The 27,169-nt window shown below is 41.0% G+C and overlaps 1 protein-coding gene and 1 long non-coding RNA gene across 5 annotated transcripts in view; one reads left to right on the forward strand and one right to left on the reverse strand.

Annotated features, from left to right (window-relative positions):
• The window catches only part of trappc9 (trafficking protein particle complex 9), a 278,262-nt gene that overhangs the window by 180,916 nt on the left and 70,177 nt on the right, over window positions 1-27,169 (reverse strand). For all 4 annotated transcript variants that reach the window (XM_031278503.2, XM_031278502.2, XM_035992820.1 and 1 more), the window contains one exon: window positions 16,338-16,490. In XM_031278503.2, the coding sequence (XP_031134363.1) occupies window positions 16,338-16,490 (153 nt within the window). The remainder of the gene's footprint in view (window positions 1-16,337; window positions 16,491-27,169) is intronic.
• LOC118493303 lies at window positions 6,354-26,924 on the forward strand. The gene is made up of 3 exons (XR_004895293.1): window positions 6,354-6,464; window positions 26,114-26,120; window positions 26,913-26,924. It is a non-coding gene; the product is annotated as an uncharacterized LOC118493303 (long non-coding RNA).

Consider the following 27,169-nt stretch of genomic DNA (forward strand, 5'->3'; position numbering starts at 1 on the left):
TATGTATCATAGTGTTTTTAGTCGAAGCTAATTCTCGATACTTGTCCCTAGTAGGGTTTTTGGTTACAAATAAAAATACAGATTTACATTATTATTAAAAATACAATGAAGATGAAATAAAAAGAAATGAAAAGAAAATGTATACAATGAGAGCACAGTGTAAAAAACTAAATATGAGAGCAAGATTGTTCCCGAATTAGCCACAATTTGGTATTTTTTTTAAAAGTGGCTAATGTTGGGATACATTTCAAGTGGTCTGGCAGACAGTTCCATAATTTTGCCCCTTTTACTGAAAATGCAGTTTGGGCAAATGATGTTCTACGGAAAGGGATGCTACAATTGCCTTTTAACGCTGCTCGGGTGATGGTTCTGGTACCACTTTGCTGTTTTATTATTGTCCTGCAAAGGGGAAGGGGAGCAGCGTTATTTAGGCATTTGAAGACCAATTTAACAAAACGCAGGGAGATAAAATTAGCAAAGCTTAAAATCTTATGTTTGCTTAAAATTTGGCAGTGATGATACCTTATTCTCTTCTTGTCTAGGACTTTCAAAGCTCGGTTATATAGACAGTGGTCTTAACTGATGTCTGGTGAGCTTGGGACCATGTGGTCAAGCCATACGATATGTGTGAGAGAATTATAGAATTTAAAAAAATAAAAGCACAGTCAAGAGTCAGGCAGTTTCTTATCATCCTAAAGCAGCCCAAGTTGGCCTTAACAGTTTTATAGATTTTCTTGATATGACTTTTGAAGTTCAACTGATCTATAATTATTCCCAGATACTTCACTTCAGGTACTTGTTCAATAAGCTCCCCATTCATTTGTACATTCAAGAGCTGTGTTAAAGGATTTTTTTAATGGAAAAGCAGACAGAGTTTGTTTTTTTTGGGTTTAAAGTTAAACAAGATGAAGCCAGCCAAGATGATATTTTATCTAAGTTGACATTTAGTTTGGATTCCTTGTTTTGAAAGCTAGAGACAAACAACTCCTAACTAGCTAGGTATATTTTGTTAAAAAAATTGTTGGCTAGAAATGAGAGGCCTGCTTTCGTTTATGTCGTGTAACGTGTAAACGTGTAAAATTGTGCGTGATAACTTATTATCATCACCACTGTCACTTGTCGTGCATTTGTGACGAGCGAGGCAAAAGCATAGCAACAGTAACTAAAGGGGGTGGGGCTTGAACAGTTGATTGCAAGTTTATTAGGTACACTTATATCAGTGTACTTTCTCTAAGTATACTGTGGCTTCTTTGTCCTGTTAGATTGCAAATGTCACTTATGGTACAGTAACTGCGCTTAAAGTTTTTGAAATATTTTGAAATGATAATGAGAATGATGAGAATGAGAATCTGAGGTCATTGGGTGCATTTCTAGTGCTGCTGTAAGCATGTGGAGAATAAATGAATGGTTTTATATTTGTGACCTTGAGAGCAGCAGTGTGGACACAGTCGCAGCTGCACTATCAGCAGCTGCATAAGGCACCGCCACAGGGGCTGCTGCTTTCAGCCCACTCAGACAATACTCAAAAATGACGCCCAGAGCCCACACTCTGACGTCAAAGGAATCATATCGCTCTCTGACGTCAGTGGAATCCAAAGCCCTGCAATTTCCCTAAAGAGAGGGGAGATTACTGTCCTTTGCAGCAGCTCAGGCACGATAGACCGACAGACATATTCACAGACTATCAAACCATAATGATGTAACATTGGTTAAAAAAGAAAAAAAGAAGAACCAACAGGAGGAGCATTTCTGTTAAAAGATAAAAGATACAACAGATGTGTATGAAATTAATATGTTGTTGTACTGATGTGAAAATGTGGAGTACGCTAAATTTAGCATGACAACAGGTTTGTATTCACAGCAAGCAGCAGGAGCAGCAAATTAATACGGCAACCTGGACCAGATCAGAAACTGGGAGACTTAAGGCCCGGACACACAGAGCCGACGGCCAAATGTCGGCAGAAAAGGCAGTTGGGGTGATCAGTCTCCCCAAATTGGTCAAAAAAGTGCCTCGGAACACACCAAAGCGACGAGACGTAATACGTCTCCATAACAGCAGGCGGCGCTAATCTGTATTGTCGCCCAAAAATGAAAACCGGCAGCTGATTGGATGAACGCGTCACGTGGGTCTGGTTTCTCCGGAAATTCAAAAACAAACTGTCATGGCGGCTTGTTCAGAATACGATCTCGTATTGTACTAAAATAGTTCACCGAAACGTGTTTCTGTAAACATTTTAAGAGAGAAATAGGCCGTGCAGTTGCTGAATCTGTCTTCATTTCAGATAAACAAAGGTCAGTTTAAAAGATTTTCGTCAGATTTTGAGAGACTCTAGTCACGCTCATTCTGCTCCCCTTTTCCAGGTTAGCACTCCACCAATCAGATGGGTCATTTGAGTCCGACTGCCGGCAGTGCCCGCCCCGCCGATTATACATGTCAAATCGGCCAAAATGAAGGCCGACGGCCCCTTGGACGGACGACGGCACGGAACACACCGAACAGACTCGAGTCACTGACCTCGCCAGACTGTCCAATGGCCAATTATCGCCTCTGTGTGTCCGGGCCTTTAGGCTACATTCAGACTGCAGGCAAAAGTGGCCCAAATCTGATTTTTTTTTTTTTGGGGTCAAGTGACCAGGTCAGAAGTAGTGTGAACACTCAAATCTGGCCCAGATCAGATTTTTTAAAATCAGATTTAGACCACTTCCATATGTGGTCCTGATTCAGACCCAGGTTTTTTTCAATGCGGCCGCAGTGTGAACAACCAAGGTAGGGGTGTAACGGTACGCAAAAATCACGGTTCGGTTCATTTTCGGTACAGTAAGGGAAACAAATGCAAACATTAAACTGCAGGTTGTTTATTACTATAAACTCTTTTTTTAACAATTTGTTTACACTTTTTAAAACACTTTTTAATAAAATATAATAAATAAAATATATATAAAATAAAAAAAGAATAAGAAAAATACTGCTGCAAAGTTCTCCACTAAATGAAATACTCTCAGTCTCAAACCAATATCACATGATAAAATATAATGAAAAATATAAATAAATAACTATGGATTACAGTGCAGCATTACCAATCCCAGCTTGTCAACAACCGAGTATGGTCGTAGATCAGCTGCTATAAAAACACCAATTGCTTTCGTTATTGCGTTGGCCCGATCGGAATTACCAGCAAAGGTCTGTTTAAATGCCAACGGGAGCTGCGTTTGAATTACGGTCGTTTTTTTCCCTTGTAGTTGTGATGTTCACACTCGCGTGATGCCTTTTCAAGTGCGTTAACAAGTTTGAAGTGTTGCCAGAAACATACCCGATCATTACTGAGCAATGTCGGCACACTGCTTTCGTCTTATCGACTAGTCTTTGTCCGTTGACGTATTTCACTGGGAAACCAAAGTGTTCCCAAACAGGAGACCTTAATGATATGGGTGGCTCTTCAAGCTCCGGCTTGTCCGTACTGTCTATGGGCTTGTCTGCATTGGCCATGACGCTAGCTAGCGAGAGGCTAGACTAAAGCGTGCCGTGTATGTTGTTGTACAGCACGTGGTGTGTGATTTTTATTTTTTTCCCCAAACCACTTCAGCGGAAATCCCGCCCTGCAGTCGATTTCATTGGTTTAGTTTACAGTGACGGCGGGTAGGTTTAGAGATCAGTGTTTGGTGTCTGTACAGTGATTGACATATTGACATGACCAATGAAAACTTTAGAATCAGCTGCAGGGCGGGATTTGCGTTGAACGCGGAGACTTCCGCCACTTAATATGTTCGTGTGGAAACACGAAAATTGACCTATGTTCCGCACACAAAAGATTGCGTTCGGCCGTTCAGTGCACACGTGCACTGTACCGAAAGCCCTGCACCAAAACGGTCCGGTACGAATACACGTACCGTTACACCTCTAAACCAAGGCGGATTTTATGTGACTTTTCTGTTAATCTACATCGACATTTGTCACAATTATGCGCCGGCGGGAGTAAGCCCTAGACACAGACAAGATTTAAAACCTACAAAGGCCTACAAAATGGAGAACAGTGATGGAGCTAGTCAATGGAGGGAGAGTGAGGTGTTAGATTAGGTGTAGACCTAATTAGTGTATGGGGAGATACTTCAATTCAATCAAAACTAAAAGGGATCATACTGTATCCACTCCATTTGAAAATAAATAGACACACAGACCTCTGTAGTGAATTTGCAGCCATAACCCCGCAAAAGGCCAAAATAGCCAATTTGGCTCTCTTTCTCTTCATTCTTCTCCTTCTCCTCAGCACCTGCTCATTAATATTACGGCTGCCACACGCAAACATTTTGAAATAAAAGTGAAAATGCTTACTTCCCCCATAACCTCCCTAACAGCGTACTGTGTCTGATGTCACTGTTATTGTTCAATTTATCAATTGGCACTTACGAATGATGTCGTGCCGGCAATTGTATTCTGTGTGCATTTCATGCCGAATAGCGTCGGTTGGTTGGTTTGGTGGTCACAAAAAAAAATTTAAAAAAATAAAAATCACACTGTGAGACCTTTGTCTTTTGACAATTTTGGCACAGCCCTTCCTTGGTAAGCCGGTTTTGGTAGACATGTCTCACAGTATGATCTAGAGCCAGTGTTTGCTTAGATTTCACAACGTTTAGCTCACGATTGTCAGCGTTCGTCCGGCACAACCGAAAATCGCACACTTCAGTCTTAACAGTCTTAACTGTGTGAAACTTGTCCATAGCGATTGCGGTCACAGCTCTGTTGAGAACAATCTCATCTTGTTATTGCCTCATTCTCCACATCCTGCTGCTTAACAGACTAGATATGCATCTAGACACAGACTCGGAGTGGCAGAAAGGGAAAGTACCAAAAATACAGACACCGCTTTTAGACTTCACGAACTGCATCCTTCATCATGGTGCGCCGCCTGTTTCAGGAGATACCCATGACTCGTCGTGTGCTGTGGCACAGACAGCGTGTGAGTAATGGGTGTCATGATTAACGATGGCATTGCTCACAATCATTCCCTCCTTTATATCCTCCTTCCAATCAGTATCTGTCTAGTTCTCCGTCTCGGGGAGAATTTGGTGAACTCAGCGTTTCTATCAGTGGTCACCTCGACGCCTGGCTTTTGGTAAAAGACTGCAAAGACTGGGAGTGTCTCTTCTGGAATAGTTGGAACATGGTTAGCACAGGTGTGAACGTTCATATGATACTGTGGATCTATGCAGTATCAGTTGCACTCACATTTATGAGCTGTTTACAGTGTAAACAATAAAAACCCTGTTCAATATCCTGTTCAAGGGTCAAGGATCATGACAGTGGAAATTACATATAAAAACACCAAACACTGCTTCACCTGAGCCTCATTTAACATGTACTATATCCACTGAAGAGGGACAAATATGTGTTTCTTTCAACTCTAAGTAAAATCCCTTTGACACATACTGTGTTATTTCTGGACATCAAATACACCACTAATCCAATTCAAACAATGGCAAAACAAGATAGCACAGCGCCTCATTCCAAACCACATTTTTATTCTGAGCGGACACGGAACACTGAGACTGTAAGAACACCATTACGCTTCTATCAGTCTTACAGAGAGAGAGAGGAATGGGTCTACGTGATGAGCAGAAATCCGTCAGGTGATATACAAAGATCTGAAAGAATTGTTACCACTATAAGAAGCCATTCCAGCCTGTCTGGACGCTCCATTAAAGTCATCTTCAAACACCTGCTTTAAACGAAAGTCAGCTTTCATTTAACAACTACCAATGTATTGTCCCCCTTGACTTCAATAACATGCAAGTCTCAGAACTTTCACACATTGTCTAAACCATATCGGGATAAGCAGTCGCCGTTGTGCTGTTTGTGAGCTGTCAAACAGTGGGTTTGGTACTGCGGTCTTTTTTGTCTTTGATGTTCTGTTATTTAGGTTTACTTAGGTTTCTGTAGGTTGCACTTTTATCCTTGTCTGTTTAGCCATGGTGACTGTCACGGACTGCTCATGGTAACTGCTCAACTCTCCCATTTATTTGCAACATACAGGGAAACTGGAAGTGGAAGAACACCACTTCCTTTGCATCTAAAGAAGGGTGAATTTCTAGTGTCTATAAAAAAGAAAAAACACATACTTGTGACACCTAACTTGGAGAAATATAAACATGAAGGGATACAATCCAGATGTGATTTAGTACACTTTTGTCAACACATATATTATTATTCTTTGATATCCGATTGCTTTCCAGTCTGCCAAAAAAACGCACAAAGGGACTGAGTGTAAATGGAGTCTTTGATTTAAACCAAGATGTTTCTGATCAAAGACTATGTAAACAAGATTACAAATCTGACCAGACGATTCATGCCAGCTTTCAGTACTTGCCAGTTCTTAAAGCTATAGTGCGTAGTTTCTGTCGCCCCCATTAGGAATTCTAATGACAACCACACTGTCGGAGCGTCCACATGATAAAAGCCTTCCGTGATCGTGCGCAGCCCCCATCCCTCCTCCACGCAGTTGCTAGTAGCCAAGGAGGACACGGAGGATTAAAATGATGGACTCTTCAGAAGAGGTCATTATCGTCACTCGAGTTTCTGCGCGGTAAAATCACCGGATGCCACAATCTTCTGAACATAGCCATACTGAGAAATCCAGAGAGAGTTGTGTGGAGCGGATAGTCGTAATTAGCTTTGTAGCAACTCATTTGGTAATGGCTTCAATGTAACAGATTTTGGATGACACTGCATGAACTAAGGTGAGACTTTGTTTTTTTTTGTTTTTTTTACCATTTATATTATGTAAGTGATGTTGTGTATTTATGTGATTGATTGATTGAAATAAACTAAACAAAATTTTGGCCGGTACCAGAAAAGTGTTTCAATACCGCATTTTTCCTTCTGGAAAATACTTACTAGACTCCAGATATTTAGAACAGCAAATATAAAAAATTTTATGAAATATAAATAGGTTGAAATACAACATTATTGATGACAGAGAGAAGTGAAACAGAAATCTCATATGAACACGTCACAGGTTATTCTTGGGAGCTAAGCCTGCTGGTGTTGCAAGTTACTTTGTTGTTGATGAAGACATTTACTGGGGTATCAGAAGTTGTCTTGAAAGACAACATTAAAGTAGGCGGTAGCATTGTCATTAGGTACAATGCTCACACCATTTAATGCGATAAAGCTCAAAGTCAAGGCCCATTAGTCCTGAGTGATGACATCACTCCCTTTTTGATCCTGAGTTATGGTGTCGTGGTCTCGAGCCGGAGACCACGACAAAGTGAGGGACAAACTCGTCTGAGGATAAATCAATAAGGCTCGGCCTGTTTTCAATGTTCCCTATGCACCGTTTCCTGTGGCCTTGTCTGCTTTGCCCCTTCTACCTCAGCTCAAACACAAAGGACATCGAGTGCAGTACTGCCAGGCTACGAAACTGTTACGGCTGATGGATTGACTTTCTCCACAATGTGTATAAAAATACAGGCTGGCCAATAAATGGCACATAATTAGTCAAAGATTCCACTGATGATATGGAATATCACTCTCAACATTCTGACAAACTGTGAATCAAACTAATTCCAACCTTCAGTACAGCATGACAGTCAAATCTAAACCTTGGTCATGTGAGGGCTGCTAGACATCTGTGCTTACAGTTATATTTAATATAAAGAGGCGCTGATGTTAACACAATGTACCAGCAGCATACGCATCAAAGAGACGCCGACACACACTACACAAGCTGTGAGCTATCATTTACCCCCAGGCTGTGGAGCTGGAAAAATAGAAGGCGTCAAGGAGGAACAGAGAGACCGAAAAAGAGTGCGTACAAAGATATTTTCACCTGGGCAAAGAGGAGAACTTCATTCATATGCATCCACATTCATATTCATCCACGTATTCACAATCATTGTCACATTTTCCATGATTGGGTGGGAGCAGCGGATGTTACGACAGTTTTTTTTTTTCCCAATACGATTATTTTCTAGGGCTGTCCTCGACTAAAGAAATTCTTAGTCGACTAACACTTATATGATTTTGTCGATTAATCGATTAGTTGATGTAATCGACAGAGCTGTGCTCTTTGAGAGGTGGTTAAGACTAGAAAAGCACAATATAAATGTAGTTAATGAACCATCTGTAAAACTGAGTTTTTCCACAATTAATCCTGCAAAAGCACCACTTTAAATCTTGTGCTTACAAGAAATGTGCTCATAAGTTTCTTGGAAATGAGTAATTAAGCATTAATAAGCATAAAAAATGACTCATCAAGTAAAGAAATCTTAGTCGACTAAGACCAAAACGACCGATTAGTCGACTAATCGACTAAGAGGTGGCAGCCCTATTATTTTCATTTAGTACTGATTGTATTGACCTACCCGGTGCTACCAAGAACAATGAACATTTGCATTGCCAACAGATTTCAATTAAATACGTGTGACACAAAGGGTCAACATTGTAAAGTTTTTAAGGGTAGCATTTTCAAAATTCAATAACTTATTCAAATTTGATTTGTTGTCAGAATTGCTGTTGTAGGTACAATTGGAGCTGCACAGATGAATCCAGTCATTGTGCGACTTAAACTTAACTTTTACTGTTGCACCTCTCCTCAAGTCACTTCCTGTAACGGTAACCTGATATCCCCTGAACTACGCCCGTGGACTCAACATCTACAGTACTCGTAGGTCACTGCAGCCGATGACCCATGACGGCATCTTATCAACATCTCTTCTCCACGCTTACCTGACTGCCACCGTGTTGTCTGCTCGAAGGAGATGTACTGGAACTCATATGGCAGCGACACGAGAGCCTGCCTAGATTCCTGGTTAGCTAAGTACGCACAGCTAACTTAAAACATGTTTACATAGCAACTCCGGACAATGTCCAGGAACCAGGTCCCGACACAGAGTTTCCCTTTCACACATGTAGCACACAACCGGGGATTGTCCGTCTCAGATACGCTTTCACTTACAGGAAATACTCCGTTTGGTTTAAACGAGGGGTGTCGCCCGGATTACAACACATCAAGGAGCCATTTAAAATTTGGTCACAAACAACCGAGGCTCTTGCCGTTCTTGAATTTGTCTGACGATTTTAGCATCTGCCCTTACCGACAGATATCCTCAAACCTCTCCAGTTACACATTTTCAGCACGCCAAAGACACCTCTCCCTACTTGGACAGGTAACTTTAACTGGACATAGTATAACGGTACACAGCTTAGCACAGGACTGCTTAACTTTTGTCAGTGTACATGTCTGGATTTTGTAACCTTATTCACTGAACTGTATTGTTGTGGTCTCTTTGTAATCAAGTTGGTGTTAGGTATGTTTCACGCAGACACACGGTCTTGCATCCTCTTTTCTCACCCGGCGCCATTATCCTAGACAGGTCACGTACATACTTTGATTTGGCCTTAAACATAGCTACATATGCGGAGAGGAAACTCAAAGCTTCCGCCGCATGTTTCTTTTGTTCTGACCAAAGACGTGTGTTCATGCCTGTGCATGCGGGAAACTATAGTCTAAGGGAGGGCACCGGAAGTATGGCGGTAGGAACTAACCCCCAATTTCCACTGGCTGCGGAACGGCTGCGGAACGGCTCAGGAACAGCAGCGGAGTCATTAGGTTTCCATTATAGTCAGTGTGTGTATTTCCACTGACTGCAGAACGGCTGCGTTCCGACTGTGTCCCAGCTCCGGCGGTCCGCAGCCCTCCAGAGCAGATACGCAGAGCTTATCTGACGCCAGAGAGCTCCACAGCAATTCAGCACACGGCAGATAGTGCGGGACAGGAAGTCCAGCACAGAAACAAAATAAACATCCGGTTAATTTTCAAAATAAAATACACCATGCTCACAGCGGATCATATTTCCCTGCACTACACCTTGAAAACACAGCACAGAGTTGTTTCCCCTCTATTCCTCTGGATGGAAACAAACTGTTGTTGGTTTTGTGGTTCTATTCTACGTGAATTCGCGAGATATTGTGGGTCCTCGTGACTACAGCTGTCAGTCATGGCCGCAGCCGTGCCGCAACAAATCCGGACCTAGTGGGTATGACGGACGGTGGAGCACGCAGCCGTTCCGCAGACGTTCTGCATTCAGTGGAAATCCGGAGTAAGAAAGTGCCCCCCCACACCTACTTTACGCCCCTGGCCCAACAACCGTGCAAGATATTGTCACGAAACCTTGCAGGTTTGTAGTGGACATCAAAAAGAAGGTTGTAGTTATTATATATGGCTCCCGATGGTCGGACTAAGTGCCTTGCATAGTAGCTTAGTGCCATTGGTGCGAGAGTTGTGTGTAAATGGTTGAATGAGAAGCAGATTGTCAAGCACTTCCCATAAAGGCGCTATATAAATGCAGTAGTAATATAGTCCATTTCCCATCCTTTTACTGGCCATTCCTTACTAGTGCTGTGAAGAAATCCATCAAATGGAACCCAGTGGCACAAAATGCAAAATTATGAAGAGACCAATTTGTTGGCAATGGTTTAGTTCATTAACTCTACCACCACATTAAAATAATCCATTAATCCAGTGTATGACAACTTCCATACAAACTTTGTGTGCAAGTTAAAGAAGGCTGTGGTAAATCCGTTTCTTAGTGTAAAAAAAATAAAATTGAACAATGACATGCATCATTCTTTTATGTTTGTTTTAGTGCATTTAATATCAGTATATTGTCTTGTATAAAGACAGTTAATTAGTGTCATTTTAAAAATATCACAACAGAGCAGCAAGGTATAAACCTTTTCACTAAGCTTCAAGAAAACATTATCAATGCCATTCAATAAATTTTTTATGGCGAGAAAAACAGATCTGGAACAACCAACACTCCCACTCTTGATTTCAGTGCACTGGAAGAATAGTCAGTACTCTAAAATGGAACAATATTTATAATAACTAAACAAAAATCTTCTTAAAGTTAAATTCATTTTCAGTTTAACATAGCCTGTTTTGGATCTCAAAATATTTTATAATACAAAATGTCACCAAATATTCTTTATTGTAAAAAAGTTAAAGGTCCCATATCATGTCCATTTTCAGGTTCATACTTGTATTTTGTTGTTTTATACTAAAAACATGTTCACGTGCTTTAATGTTCAGAAAACACTTTATATTTCTCTTACTGTCTGTCTGAAAATACAACTCTGATTGGTCAGAGTTTCCGGGTCTTCCACATCTGTGCTCTGGGATTCTCTGCACTTGTCATTGTCGTCATTGCAGCTGGGGAGTGACTGTAACGGCACTTGCTACCTATAAATATAGTGTAGTTGTGACATTAACCGTACGAAAGTTCTGACGGCTTGTTCAAAGGCACAGTTTCTAAATACGGGCTGTGCATTTCTCTGTGGATTGATTGTTTTGATACTTTCACAGTATTTATATAGCACCTCGACCTGCATTATAATCAAAAAAGACATGAAAGTCTCACCATTTACAAAATGGGACCTTTAAAAAAAAGTTCAACACTTGGGAAATACGCTTGTTGGTTGTCTTGCTGAGAGCTAGAGGAAAAGAGTGACACCGCTCTCGCGTCTGCACGCCAAATATGAGTTAGTAGCTAGTAAGATAGTTTTAGCACGTAACTTCCTGTTAAACCACCACTAGTCCTTTTTACATTTCTGAATATGTACAAATTAAATAAACAACTTACAATATGTTCATTTGTCAACTTTAGAGGTGCTGGAAATCATATATTTCTGTATTGCACACATTAGTCAGTATTAATAATATAAACTAATATAAAGTATAAATACATAAATATTTGTTTAGCTGCTGACAGGTGTGAGTCAATAGTCTGGCACTTGTACTCATTTCACACCTGTCAGTGGTGGAATTTCCAGCTTATGAACTCATGCTATGTAAGTTGAGACAGTGGTACCCCGATCTCATACAGGTCAGTGTCCAACATAACCTCTTGACCTTTCTAGGCAGAGAAGTACTTCAACTCTGTGTCTCCATAGAAGATGGGAGATATAACAGCTGAATGATAACACAGTGCTGCCTCATCCTGTCAAGGTCATAGAGGAAGTAAACACATAACATATTCTGTCTGTGCTGAGACATTTGGGTTAAGCGTCTGTGTTTACGGCGGCCGCAATATCTTTGTTTACATTGAAAGTTCAGCTAAACTTAACGCCTCCAGAATGAGTTTAAATACCACCTCAGGAAGACCGGAACTTCAGAGAGTTGGGGACGACACTGCACGATAACACATCGTGGTTAAACTGTACTGTCTACCTTAATCTCTCCTCAATTAAGAGTCCATTAAATGCTTCTGTGTGGGTCGTAGAAGTCTCCCGTACCTTCTTCACGTATGTGAAATGAGTTGTGCTGCTCCTCCCTGAGTTTTTCTTTAATAGGTAGGATTGTGAAGATCCAGGACTTCGCCAAACAATTTGAACATCGACAACTTCTCAGTCCCTCCCCCCTTTCCGCTAAAGCCCAAAAACGGTCTCTAAGCCCCTCCCCCCACAAGGGAGAATGAATGCGTGTGCATGAGCAGTGATTGACATGCAGTTAAGACACCCCCCCCTGGCCCTGATTGGTGCATCTGAACAGGGAGCTGTGGATTTTTGCAAATCACACTACAGGCTGTAGGTGGTGCCAGAGGAGCTGGATCTTTTTTTTTAAATGACCTGCTTCATGTAGTTCTACTGGAACATAGGGTCAGTTTCAGCAAATATGACAGAAAGTTAGTTTTATAAGTCTTACCTACTGCACCTTTAACAGTCAGCAGCTATAAACCCACAATTATTTATTTATTCATCATTTATATTGTTTCAACGGTGCAATACTGACAAATGTGTGCAAAACTCTGTGCTAATACTACAATAATAATTGAACTGTGCAATACTATGGCATTAATACTGCATGTATACTGCTCAATAGATCCCATTTTTCAGCACTGTTATTACTCACACTGTTGTTGTATTGTAGTATATTTATTATCCCTTGTTTCCATATATATCCATATGTTTCCTCTAACAAGGTACTGATTCACTAATAGTACAATGTGTGGGCATTACATTATTATACAGTACTGTATGTGACCATGTTTGGTAGCTAAGCAAAACAATTGAACTGTTGTTGAAAGCATCAGTTGTGCCTAAAATAATCAAGGAGTTTAATTAGCAAAAGATGGCAGAACCTGGTAATCTTCCAGCACACAGGAGCACAGACAGGCACAACCACTGCCTTTGTTTATGCAAATAAGTTCATCAGTATATGAACACAACATTATTAATGTGATTTCATTATTGTATTTGAGTGGTAGATAGCATTAAATGTGTTAAGCAAACAACTGCATCCCATGATGACTGAATTCAGAGCTGCTGTTTAGAAGGAACCATGTCTTATCTCCTCAATTCAGGGCCCCAATTATTGCTGAGCAAATTAAAACATTAAAACAATATCGCTTAAATGACCTCATGAGGAGAGCGACACTGGGACTGGGATAAACATGCAGCACACATACACAAACACACAGAGAGTAATGTCACTGAGGAGCGGGTCCATATTGATCATTAATATTTATTAGCCCATAGTCTGTGCTGAAGAGGTTCAACAGTCTGAAGAAGGAGGTAGAGAGGTTTGGGAGTGAGAAAGGAAGGAAAGGAGGCTAAGTGTTAACTGTGAGAAAGACTGAAGGAGGAACACAATGAATGAGCTTCGAGGTAGGGGAGAAGGTCAGACTATTTCTTTTAAACAACAGGAATTGGAAGAGAGGAAATCCGACGAAGTGAGGAAGCCAGAAGCTAGATGAGAAATGGAGGTGTAGAGACCTTAAGGACCTCTTTCCCATTACTGCTGAATTTTAAATAAGGCAGCCAGAATCCCTGTAACAAGGAGCGCTCCATGTACAGTACAGTGGCACATTAACACTCCTTTCTGCATCCAACACGTCCATAACTTCAGCTGGCTGTCATGGTGTGACAATTCTACTACAATCCACTTGTAGACAATTAAGGAACTATTCTAGTTCCTAGACAATAGTAGGAATTAAGCAGCAACGTCCCCAATGCAGATATCATTTTCACTATGCGTTACCCTGGTAACATGAACACCTTGGATATGTTGCTGCTACTGTCAAAATCTTACACTATTGAACTAAAATATTGAAACAAAAACTGATACCATAACAAAACGTATTCTACTGAAATGTCTGTAACTTGTCAATAAATGTGATTTTATTTACACAATGTACTAGGCGATCGGAACGCACCCCCCAGAATAGTGCACTTAGTAGAGTAGAGATCTCCACCAGGTGTGTCTGGGGGCATGTGGGTAGGAAACAAGGAGTGCAGTATAGTCTTAGTTTTTTTTAAGATGCATAGAATAGTGTTCTGGTAACCGACTGTCACACACACCACACAAAATAAACCTCCCTCCCTAACAAAGAAGAGTTGAATCTCAGTCATTTGTCCCATACAGTCAAGCTGGTGGTGGAGATAACAAAACAGGGACAGATTCATCTCGTATAGTGCCCAACTTTAGTGGATCATAATATATTGGCTATGGAATTCATCTGCAGATGCTCCTGTTCAAAAAGGAGACCAAATCTTTTTATCAGTCAGTTTTTGAGCAACAACAAAGGCCAAAATGTTGTCTGCAACAGACTAAGTACAGTAAGGCTTGTTTTTTAGCCTAGCCGATTGCCGGTGTTTCGGTTAAATGAGTGACTGTGTTAACTGGTGACTCTCAGCCGAATGGCCTTAAGACGGTGTGACGAAAACGCATGTCTTTCCATTCATTTTGAATGGAGGTAGTGGGTTTAGGCTTCAGCAGGAGGTGGCGGGGGGTGACGCATGGGGGAGCTGGGAAAAAAAAAAAAAAAAACGCAGGTGGTAAGGTGAGACTAGGGCTGGATGATTAATCGAAAAATAATAATATATAATAAATAATAACCGAAAGTCAGAGCCTATAACCGACGTAATTTTACCAAGTCGGTTATTTCGGTCTTTTAATCCTATTTATATTTCCGCGGACGCCCACTGTGTGTTAATGTACTTTCCCCTTAAAACATATTACGGCTGCCGCCCCGTCCAGTCCAGATCGGATAGTACTTGTACTTTTTAGAGGAAAAGTACACTTCTAAGCAGTTCTAAGAACTACTCTCCCCCAAAATCTTTTTTCCCGTTTGCATTCCCACTGGCCAAGTGGCCATAGGGACTGGTAGGAGGGGTAAGGGAGCGATGCAAGCACGGCAACGGTCTTTATAGCATTGTCACTAGACCTTAGCGCCACATACAACAAATGATGCTAATACTTGTGCACTTTTCCTATATTAAATGCACGTCCATTCTCGTAGTAATTCACGTAATGTTTTGCTCAACACAGACAGGGCTTTATTATACTCAGAACAGACCCCGCCTCTGCCTGCTGCACTGTGTGTGTGTGTATGTGTGTGTGTGACGCAGGACACGCTTGTGGAGTTTAACTCCGAAAAGACAGTTAACCACAGGTTCCCGTTAATCTTATGAAGGACTTTTTTTTTTTTACATTAAAACTTAAATTACTTTTTTATAAGACGTTTTTATTTCATTGTAAAATCTACTGTCAGTTGAGTTGTTTGAAATATTTAATAAATAAGCATTAATTGCTATCTGTGTGTTGTTTCCTTATTTTAGAATCACAAAGATGCACTCTTTCATTAGAAAAAAATAACCGTGAACATATTTACAGTATAAGAAAAGATTTTTTTTTTTTTTTTAAACAATCGTTCAGTAATCGTAATCGAGGTAACTTGTTCGATTAATCGTGATTATGATTTTAGCCAAAATCGTCCAGCCCGAGGTGAGACCAAGTCATCTTTTTGAGAAACGCAACCCGGCGTCGCTGCGGGGGCCAATCATGTGACCGGCGATCAGACTTGTCAGTCGGTTTCGAGGCGGTGTGAGAATCCCGTACAGGAAACTGGAAGCATCACTGCCTCTATTGCTGCCACAAGAAAGTTTTAAAACACTATGAGGGTTAATAAAAGAAACACAGGCACTGAACTGCCCAGGAGTTTGTTTAACAGCTGACTGCTTACTGCAACAACAAAGCACCATTGTTACGTCTCTTTTCTTTCTCTCTTTCACGGTGAAATGAAGCTGCATTTAAGTGTGATCGGAAACGTTGACATCTATAAAACGATCTGACGGAAAGAGCAATTGTGAAATATAAAGTCTACTTGTGCTACATTGGGGGGGTTAAATAACACAACAGGACGTCACAGAAGTGAGCCATTTCAGTGATCCGCCCACACCGCCGCACCACCCTGCGGGAAATCGCCAGATCGCCTTTTGGCTATGTGAACGCAGCCTCTCTCAGCAGGTTTACACTTTCAAATGCCCATCTGTGTCCACTCACCATCATTGAGGTCCTGCAGCAGGTTCTCCTGACCAGAGAAGTCCAGCTTGACTTTGATGCTGACAGTCAGTGTCAGGGCCTGGCCTGACTTTAGAGGCAGGTGAGACAAAGCCTCCTCCAGCTCCCAGCTCAGAAACTCCCCAAACACTTTCTCTGCACACAAAAGGGAGAAAAAGGCAAATTAAAAAAAGTGACATCAAACAGATTTTTCAAAAAGCATCATGAAGTATCATAAAAAGGCATATCTGGGTGTGATGACACCTGCTGGGATAAAAGATGGCCCAACTTGCCAAGCATGTGGTAACATTTTTTGGACGCAAATATATTTGGACGAGGAAAACAAGACAGACACTGCTGTTCATCCAAAGGTAATTTTCACACGAGCATTTGGCAGGAACATTTACTTTCAGATGCTGGTTACTGTCTGTGTAGCCTGTGCAAAATGGTCATTGTAGCTGCTGCAGGTCGCACATCACTAAGGAAGCCAGTGCTACTATGACGTGTCTTTTGCAATAAGTTTTCCAGAGCAACAAAGCTGCTGATTGGCCTCATATCTACGAGTCTTCAGGCTGCTCGTCACTAGATCTGACTTGCTAATTTATGCCTCCAACCCCTTCTACCTGAGACGAATGACTCAGCTGCATCCACTTCAGCCAGGAGCATCAAATGAATGACATCACCTGAATAAAGCATGTGTTCAGTATATGCAGGTGAGCCATTTCTGCTCTTAGGGATTGCAGGAACAGCAAGCAGGCTGATTTTAACAGAAGGGGAGACGCAAGCTCACAAGTAAGAACAGCAGTTTACGCGTCCCTGCTTGATTCATAACCAAAGCCTTTAAAACCCTCTATGAGGATGTGAATGTAGGCAGCATTAAATAAAAGATTTTGTGAATAACACTCCACTTTAAATATTCATAAACGCAGAGCTCCTTGCAGTGAATTAAAAGAGAGAAAAAGGAGAGCGAGTCAATGGGGATATGATTTAAAAGAAATGGAACTGGGAAGAGAAGAGAAGACAAAAACAAACATCCACTTGAATAAGCAGGCCTAAGCAGGTAATTCAACAGGTACACAGCCAGGATTGTGGATGACATTATTACCATCACACTACTGAACTACGATTCACTAGAAATGGCATAATGACTGTTGAGAAATCATTCACACCTTATTTAAAGTGTTCACCAGAGACATTGCTACTCTTGAAAATACAATATGGAGATCACGTCGGTGCTACTTTAGGGCAGATATGAAAACAACCTCTATTTCAAACACCGTCCGGAACACTTAGGTTTTCAGATTTTCATCCTCTCTGGCTGCGATGCCTCTGCCTTTCTTTCTCACACAATAATCCACCTGTTATAAAAAAGTGTAGGGGGCATCGCAGTAGAGCTTTAAGGTATGTATGTATGTATGTATAACAGGCAGGACAAATCAGGACCAATCGGAGAAACTGCAGGAGGTATTGCATAATTGTGAATCACCACAATTCTAATTAGGGAACAAAAGGGGTCTGGGTGTGTCCAATTGAAGCAATCAATCCCGTGTCAACAGTCGTAATGGATTAGCATAAAGGTAGAGATAACGCCACAGAGAAACATCTGATCTCTCCACTGTCGTACACAGCAGGGCATTAAAGAAAAAAAAAAAAAACACACAATATTGTTAACTGACTGAAGTGTTAATCGATAATATCAGGCAAGATATATGAAAATACACTACGACTGATAACATTCCTTCTTCTTTCGTAGCAAAAGCCAATGATGGTATTCTGTGTTTATTTGTGTTCTGTAGTCTTCACCTCGCCTGAAAGAAGGACCGTTATCACTCTTATGAAGTAGGACATTAGCCTAAAGAAAAAAGAGCAGTCTTTTGTGTCTTTTTTGATTATAAAACAAGTTGAGGTGCTATATTGCAGTGAAAGAATCAAAACACTCAATCCACAGAGAAATGCACACAGACAGTATTCAGAAACCGTCCCTTTAAACGAGCCGTCAGGACTTCTGTACGGTTGTTGTACAATTTTAAGATATATAGATATATAGATATAGATATCTATAGATAGATATATAGATATATAGATAGATAGATAGAGATAGATATATAGATAGATAGATAGAGATAGATATATATATATATCTATATATATATATAGATATATATATGTATGTAGAAAGTGCCACTACAGAAAGTGCCACTACAGTGCCGTTACAGTCATTCCCCGGCTACAATGACGCTGCAAAGATGCAAAGATGCAAAGAGCGCTGATGAGGAAGACCTGGAAACGCTGACCAATCAGAGCAGACTAGGCTTTCTCAGGGGGAGGGCTTCAAGAGGGTGAATACCGGTGTATCAGACAGACAGTATGAAAAAAGAAAATGTGTTTTGAACATTAAAGCATGTAAACACGTTCTAGTAGAAACCCAAAATACAAGTATGAACCTGAAAATGAGCATGATATGGGACCTTTAATGAGAGATGGCAACACAAAACACAAGTTACAATCAAAGAGGGGATGTATGAGGACAATCTCACTGCATGAGCAGAGAAATGCAATTAACACCAGGCTGACCTACGTTAGCGATCACCAGCACCATTTTGCTAAACAACAACATTGGACAATCCTGTAACAATGAAAACATTTTTTCTTTTTCACATTAAATGCCAATTTTTCTAAAATTCTCGCTTTCTACAATATCTGCAAATGGCAACTACGGCAACTTAAGGAACAATTGTGGTTACAGTTACAGGGTTCATACGCATTTTAACTAATACTTTTCGGCAAATTTCCATGGCTATGTATTCCTGAAAATGTCAGTCGACTGTATAGAATAAGAATAAAAATCTGTGTTAAAGTTTACCCTCCGAGGTTTAACAATAAAATGAATGACAATTTATGTGGTTCATAGTGGGACTCGTAATATCGCGCCCCGAATAGAACGTTGAGGTTAAGACGACGTGAACATTTTTTTATTAAATGATTTCTTTTTAATTAATCACATATTATTATGCTGTGTTAAAAGAAATTCCATGACTTTTCCAAAACGTTCTGGGTCTTTTTATTTTTCCAAAACCTTTCCAGGCCTGGAATTTGCATTTTTCAAATTCCATAACTTTTCCAGATTTTTTCAAAACATATGAACCCTGCAGTTAATAAAGAAGTGAATGATAATTGCAGATCCATGACGGGACACAAACTCTGGTCACCTGCATGAAAGTCAGACTACACCGCCATTCACCAACCCAACCTCTGCACTAAATAAAGGGTACACCATTTCCCGCGTTGTAAGCAAACGTCGGCAGTAAATTGAAGGGATATTGGGCTGAATAGTCTCAATCAAGATGATTAATCTATTTTTCCTTGCTGATAGAATGTGCCTTGAAACGTTTAAATATGCAATGACTTGCCCAGCAGTGTAAAAAGAGTATGCCACTGATGTAGCGTGGCACTCATATACCATTACTTAATACTTAGTCAGGATTTAAAAAAAAAAAAGGATCAAATTCAATGCAGCAGCACCACGTTTTCACATATTCCACATTCTTTTTTCTTGTAAAACCTGGCGCCTACATTACCCACAATGCAGTCTGCAGTTCGGTCGGAGATTTGTGAGTCACGCGAGCTGATAGCCATAGAGATAGAAAAGAAAAGAAGAGTTTCCTGGCGCAGAAAGACAAATGCGATTGTCCTTGTAAACAAAAACTAGTACGAGGAGCGACAAATAAACAGCCATCACGCGGGAATTGATGTAGTCAAATGACAAAGAAGAACCGCGTAGGCAGCTGACAGCCAGCTCTGCTCATGGTAACAAAATCACTGAAGCAATATTACAATAATCCGCTCTTTTCCTTTTTTATAGGCCGCACAGTGGAGAGTGTTCTTTCCTTATGAGACATTTGATATAAATGTGCAAGTGTTGTAGAGGAAAATTGAGCTGAGTTGATGTTGAAAGCTCATAAAGGGAAGAGGGTAGGTGTGTGTCTAAGTGTGTGGGTGTGCTGAGGGAGAGGTCTTAGTTCTGCCGCCAACCAGCTTCTAGATGGTTCCTGGAGATATATTTCAGTGCCTCATCCAGGAGAATCATTGGGATGAAATCCTCAGGACCATGATCCATGCTGAAAAACAGCTTTTTTTCCCCCTAAGAGCTGTGGCCACTGTCTGAGAAACTGATCTGCTGTCTTATATGTCATGATGGCTGTGCTGTGGCAGGAAGAGTAATGTTTGTTTGTTTTGCCGCCGATGTCTTCCTACTGTGACTCTTCATCTTTTATTCATTTAGTTCCCGCAGAAAATGCAGAGGGCTTCAAAGAGGCCCTCGTAACTGTGGCCTGCCTAAAGCCACTTCCAGGTTATAACTCAGGAGGCACAGGCCGGTTTGGGAGACAAGGTAATATGATGACCAGGGATGATAAGTCCTGTCACCGTGGTGCTGCAGTGTGACACTACAGCCTCAGTCACTACTGCATCACTAGTCTATATCCACGACGTCCCCCTTCCGGGATTGCTCTGTTGCGGCCGTCACGCTTTTCGGCCGGATGTCCGTTATTTTGCGCTTTCTTTATGTTGTAATTTTGAACTCTGGTGGATTTCTGAGGACTATGGTTAACTGCTCCTCAGATCTCTGCAGGGTAAATCCAGACAGCTAGCTAGACTATCTGTCCAATCTGAGTTTTCTGTTGCACGACTAAAACTACCTTTGAACGTACACATGTTCCACCAACACAAGTTCCTTCACGAGGCTATTATGCAGAGGCACCGTGGCTCCGCTCGGCGCTCAGCACCGCCCAAGACGATTGCGATTGGTTTAAAGAAATGCCAATAAACCAGAGCACGGTTTTTTCCCCATCCCGGAATGCTGTGTGGACTAGCCAGACCCTCCTCTTCAGCGCTGCTGAGGAAGGCAAAGAGAGACTACTGCATCACTGACCTGCTGCTTAGTGATCGGGCATGCAGACAAAGCATTGCATCACAACTCACACTGCATACATGCCTGGGGTACACATGCCGAGTATGAATGGTAACATGTGGAGACAATCTTTAGACGAGACAAAATGCATCATGCATAATGTTTGCAAGAAAATCCATCTGAACTAGACTACGAGTCTACAGCCAAGCGGTCTGTGAGTACATACTTAGACTTACGACATAAACCCGACTCAAATGAAAAAAAAAAAAAAAAAAAGCTTAATTAGAACTCTAGCTGCCTATATTCAGAGAGCTGTATCCTTTTAGAAATAACCTTTAATTAGTTTTTCATAGTTTATTTTAGGTGGATGATTCCTCATCATTAATGGAATGAGGTGGCAAAACAGCAGTAAAAATGAGATTGACCAGATTAAAAATACATATTCATTAAAATGTGGTAATGTACTTCAAGGGTGAGGTATATTTTAAAGCACTTTTCTTGAATCCGCAGTGGTTTCAGAAGTTAATGGCAAAAAAAAAGAAAAAAAGATGAATTTACATAGAAAAAAAGAACTGGATGATCAATTGCACTGCAATGTAATTAGCAGGTTGGGTTGTATAATGCAGCCCACGACGCTGTTCTCCCTTTGAGGCAGCATATGAGCCTAGGCTGAACTGTCATTTTCAGACAATTGAAAGTATTTACAAAAGACTCCATTAAGTAACAAGGGGGAGACTTAAAGGCTGTGTTATTCAATATGATAAAAACCTAGAACACAGCAAATTGTTGTACTGCGTAACAGAGACAGGAAACACAATCTGCAGTGTGACTGCAGTGCAGAAAGCAGTATACTCCAATGTCTGTGAATTATCAGCCTTTAGAACAAACTGGGAACACCACAATGCAAATATGCGTTATTTCAAAGGCAGCTCATCTACCAACAGCTTCCCAGGGTTCACTCTGGTTAGCATAAAACAGAAGGCACTCTGCCATGAACACCGTTTCTATGCTGACTATAAGAAATAAACTATTATAAGAAATAGCTCTATATCCCACTAGACTCCCATAACAAGCCCTTAGACAGGACAATAAGAAAACTTGCAACATAACTTGCACTTTTCCTTCTCCTCTTCCTCCTCCCCAATTCAAAATTTCCCCAAACAAACACACCCTCAATACTGCTGCCTTGCCCTTGAGGTAAGCCTTTAATGTAACCTATTAAATTACCAACCGTTAACCTAAAGTCTAGTCTCGCGTTGTTGGACCTTCGTCCACAGCGCTGCGGAGGAGGGTCTGACTAGTCCACACAGCATTCCGGGATGGGAGAAACACGTGCTCTGGTTCATTGGCCTTTCTTTAAACCAATCACAATTGTCTTGGGCGGTGTTGAGCACCGGACGAAGCAACGGTGCCCTGGCAAAATAGCCTCGGGAAGGAACTTGTTTTGGTGGAACGTGTGTACATTCAAAGGTTGTTTAAAGTCTAACTGAAATCACATTTAGTTATCCTTTTTGCAGTCACAAATATATTAGGGTTGGGTACCGAAACGGTTCCTACGCAACCGGTAGGAATCGGACCGGAGTAGAACGCAAATTTCGGTTCCTCATTTCGGTTTCACTTAATGTGTCGACTGAAATATTTTCCCTCTGTCACTCCGAAACGGACGTTAAAATATCACACTTTCTCTGTAGTCTACCGTTAGCTAGCTACCGTAAATGTAGGCTACTTTTAAAACGCCATATTTTCGCTCTGGGCTCACCAAAACAGACGTAAAAGCATATTAACCATTCACTGCAAGTGAAAGCTAGTAAACATATTACATCATTGATGTCATTTTTCAGTTTTTCAAGAATCGGTTTAGGAATCGGAATCGTTTTAAAAGTACCGGTTCGGCATCGGAATCGTAAAAATCCAAACGATACCCAACCCTACAAATTATGTCAACATGTCCGTTAAATGTTCATGCCATCCGAACCGTCACGGTGCACGGGATGGTGCACACAACCGCACGTAGAATACACGGTGTGTAGATTGATGCACACAATGCGGATCCAAAGTTCACAAAATGTTACTTCAGTCTCCAGTCTTTGAGACTTGCACTACTGTCTGTTCAAAATAAATAAAAAGTAATGTATCCTTAACTCCTGACTAAACTGGGATATGACCCGAACCATAACCTCTGTGTCACACCCTTCATTTCTTAGCAGTTTTTCATTACTAAAAAGGGAGAAAAAAAATGGTCTATCAGAAATGCTCCTTTACATTTCAGTGGCTGGACTGACAGGAGTTGGCAGGCTGAGCTTACATAACTGCTTTATACAAATCTTGTTTAAAATTAAGTGGTTTGATTGGTTTGAAAAAGAAATGCAGTCCAAGGCACTCTTTTGGCAAAAACTTAGAAAGACTTTGTTTAGATGTCTATTTCATGTTAAAATAGAGCTGAGTAACAACTAACTAGCAGCGGCACAAACAGCCTTCTTCAAGGAGAATTCAGCCAATGTAACTGGCTGCATAGAAACAAGTTCTCCATCAATGAAGTAACCGTATTCTGACGGATTAAAGCAAAAATAGGGGGCGCAGTCATGAAACCAAAAAATTTAAAATATATATTTCGCCATTTTGGTTTCAGATTTTAACTCTCAAAAGGAGAACACATGATTTACACAGCAGATATGTACTGTATGCTGTAGCAGACATAAAAACATTCATTTGGACTTGAAATGGTCCCAAATCACTGTAAGAGATATAGGCCTTCAGAAAACCGATGTTATTAAACCAATAAACACAAATGGCACCTCACAAGCTTAAACCTTTATCTCAGCAGACAGAAAATGGAGATCTAAAATCTGATTAAATAACCACTGATAATAAATATGCAACATATACTCTTAACTAGAAAAGCCTTAAGAAAATGAGGGGATTTTCTGAACACTGCAAAGTTACTGATCCGTTAATGTTTGCCAGTCTGTTATAAATAAAGTGAAGGTTGGACAGCTGCTACTCCATCTGTACCAACTACTAAACATAAGGAGTACAACTTTGGACAATATGAAAATAACAGTCAAACTTGTTTGTGGGGCGAGAAGTGCAACTTTACAACTGGTTGTAATGAATAGATTATAATGAGACAAGGGACACAGGTGGTGTTTTTCTTTACTTTTAAAAAGCATGCACATTGTGAGGTTCACTGCCATGAGACATCTCAACTGGGTTCAGACAGATAGAGGAGCTCCTGAATTTGTTCTATAACAAAATGGTATCTTATCAAACAAATACAATTCTCAATTACAATAGCTGCTAATGTCCGAGGGGAAATTTAAATAACCTTTGTGATAAGACTGCGTCCTGGATACGTTATCACTCAAAACAACCACTTAAACATCAAACTATCACAGATAGCCTTTAGGAACAAAGTGAAACCAGAGTAAATTTAAAACATGACCCCTGTGACACACTCCAGACGGAAGCTGATCTGACATTAAAATGGCCTGCAAAGGTCTCCTACAGGTAGCTCAGATGCGCTATTCTTACTGCTTACAGGTGTTCTTTCTTTCTTTGTACTGTAATTAAGCCTAGTGCAAGAGCACACTAAGGAAATGGCAGAGGGTCAAAAAGGTCACTGAAGAGACGAAAATTAGCAGCAGACGAAGCCATCAGATTTGTGTGGAGTAGGGGCGATTCTAGGATCAGACCTTTAAGGGGGCTCAGCCCCTAATGAGAATGTGACACAGATACAGTGAGATATCGGGCCGCTATTTGCGTTTTTACGTGGATCGGCCGATATGCGGCTGCTGCGTTCGCCGATAGTTTTTTCCCGGCATTATTTACAGACAGGCGTCCACAGGCAGCTCTGTGTTGCTGGAGTTCACGTGCAGACCATGCACTGCCCCTCCTCCACTAGCAGAGTTTCCACAGTCTTAAATTAAAAATCAAGCACTTTATTTAAATGTCTACTTTTCAGGTTTATTGTTTTCTTAAATGATTTAAATGTGTTGACAAAGGACATTTTGTCATGACCTGATTATATCTGTCTTATAATACGTCAGCAAGCAATACATCATCAAGGCTGTGTTGTAGATGTTGATGAAAGCCTTTTACCCTTGCACAGTTAACCATATGCAGTGCACCCATCCATATGATGCACATTGCACACATAATTTGGGTGATATGAATGTAAGATGATTGCAGAAGTGACACTGATCTGTGTTTTTGTTTATTATTTTTAAAGAAATGGCAGAGCAGAGGGCTATTTCACAAAACCAAGATAAGGGATTAAGCTGGGATTTCCCAGTTATCCTGGCTCAATGTAGCCTTGACTCGGTTTTACAAAAGCAGAGGCACCTAAGTTACCATGGAGATTTATTCTGTACAGCTAGCCTGGTCCCGACCAGGCTAACAGCCAGGATTTATTAATCCTGGAGCCTTTTCTGTTCACTCAGCAGTACTTTTACCTAAGTATTATCTGCCTGCATTAAAAAAAACAACAGGTGCATATTGCTGTTCATTTAAGTACTGTTATTATTTAAAGTTGTGACCATTATTTTTTATAAATATTCATGTGGCATTGTTACTGTTATATTGCTGTATGAAGACATATTGTTGTTAGAAGTTTGATGAATATATTATGGCAGTTGTTGAGATGGCTGATAAAGTTGCCAAACGTGTTTTAAATTAAGTCTGTTGCTAAGGGCAATATAGTACAAACAGTTATACACTTTGCATTAAAAGTGAGCAGGGGCAGTTAATATGACTTAGGTAATTTATATTTTAGCCCATGAGAGAGAGGGAGAGACGGAGTGAAAGAGATATTTATGCATCATATTCTAGTGTTGTAGAAAATCAATCTTCATGATCTCTGCTCACTTTTAAGGCAAAGAGTACAACGGTTAATTTGTGCAAATGATTAGTAGCCTAATCATTGAATGGTATGATTATGACCGTTTCAGTTCACAGCAGTCAGTAAATGTATATTTTTAGGCTGCTTACGCATTCAGTCGCTCCGCTTTCTCTCGCTGTTTGATTACAGCAGCCGTGTTTCTTTTTTACAAATGTGTTTCACGTTATCATACTTCCACAAGAAGCTGCTGCTCACTCTGTATAAAGTATGAACAATGCATATTCTCCATTTTAGCATCAGTAAATCTGTGATCGACATCGTGGTCTGTTAAGGAAAGCCGTGAATGCGCATCTATCCGAATTACTTCAGCCTGGCTCGACCTAGTCGCTCCTCCTCCTCAGCCTGACTCGACCTAGTCGCTCCTCCTCAGCCTGGCTCGACCTAGTCGCTCCTCCTCCTCAGCCTGGCTCGACCTAGTCGCTCCTCCTCCTCAGCCTGACTCGACCTAGTCGCTCCTCCTGCTCAGCCTGACTCGACCTAGTCGCTCCTCCTCAGCCTGGCTCGACCTAGTCGCTCCTCCTGCTCAGCCTGACTCGACCTAGTCGCTCCTCCTCCTCAGCCTGGCTCGACCTAGTTGCTCCTCCTCCTCAGCCTGACTCGACCTAGTCGCTCCTCCTGCTCAGCCTGACTCGACCTAGTCGCTCCTCCTCCTCAGCCTGGCTCGGCCTTCGTGAAACGCACCAAGCCAGGCTGCACAGATTAGACCAGGTCAAACCTGGCTTTATCGGTTATCCTGGATTTATAAATTCTACTTTTGTGAAACAGCCCCCAGATTCCGAAAACAAATCCAGTGTGGCAGGGTTTACATTTAATAAAAAAATAAATAAATAAAAACAGTAGATAATAATAATATTATATTTTTAGGGGGGCTGAGATGAAATTTAGGGGGGCTTGAGCCCCCTAAAAAGGGTCTAAAATCGCCCACTGTGGATTGATGCGGAGACTGTAACATTCTTCAAATTAATACATAAAACAAAATGAATGCCATATGCCCTATAGACCTCAACAGTCCCGCCCACAGCCGGTTCC

The sequence above is a fragment of the Sander lucioperca genome, chromosome 16 (genome assembly GCF_008315115.2).
Source record: "Sander lucioperca isolate FBNREF2018 chromosome 16, SLUC_FBN_1.2, whole genome shotgun sequence".
Lineage (NCBI taxonomy): Eukaryota > Metazoa > Chordata > Actinopteri > Perciformes > Percidae > Sander > Sander lucioperca.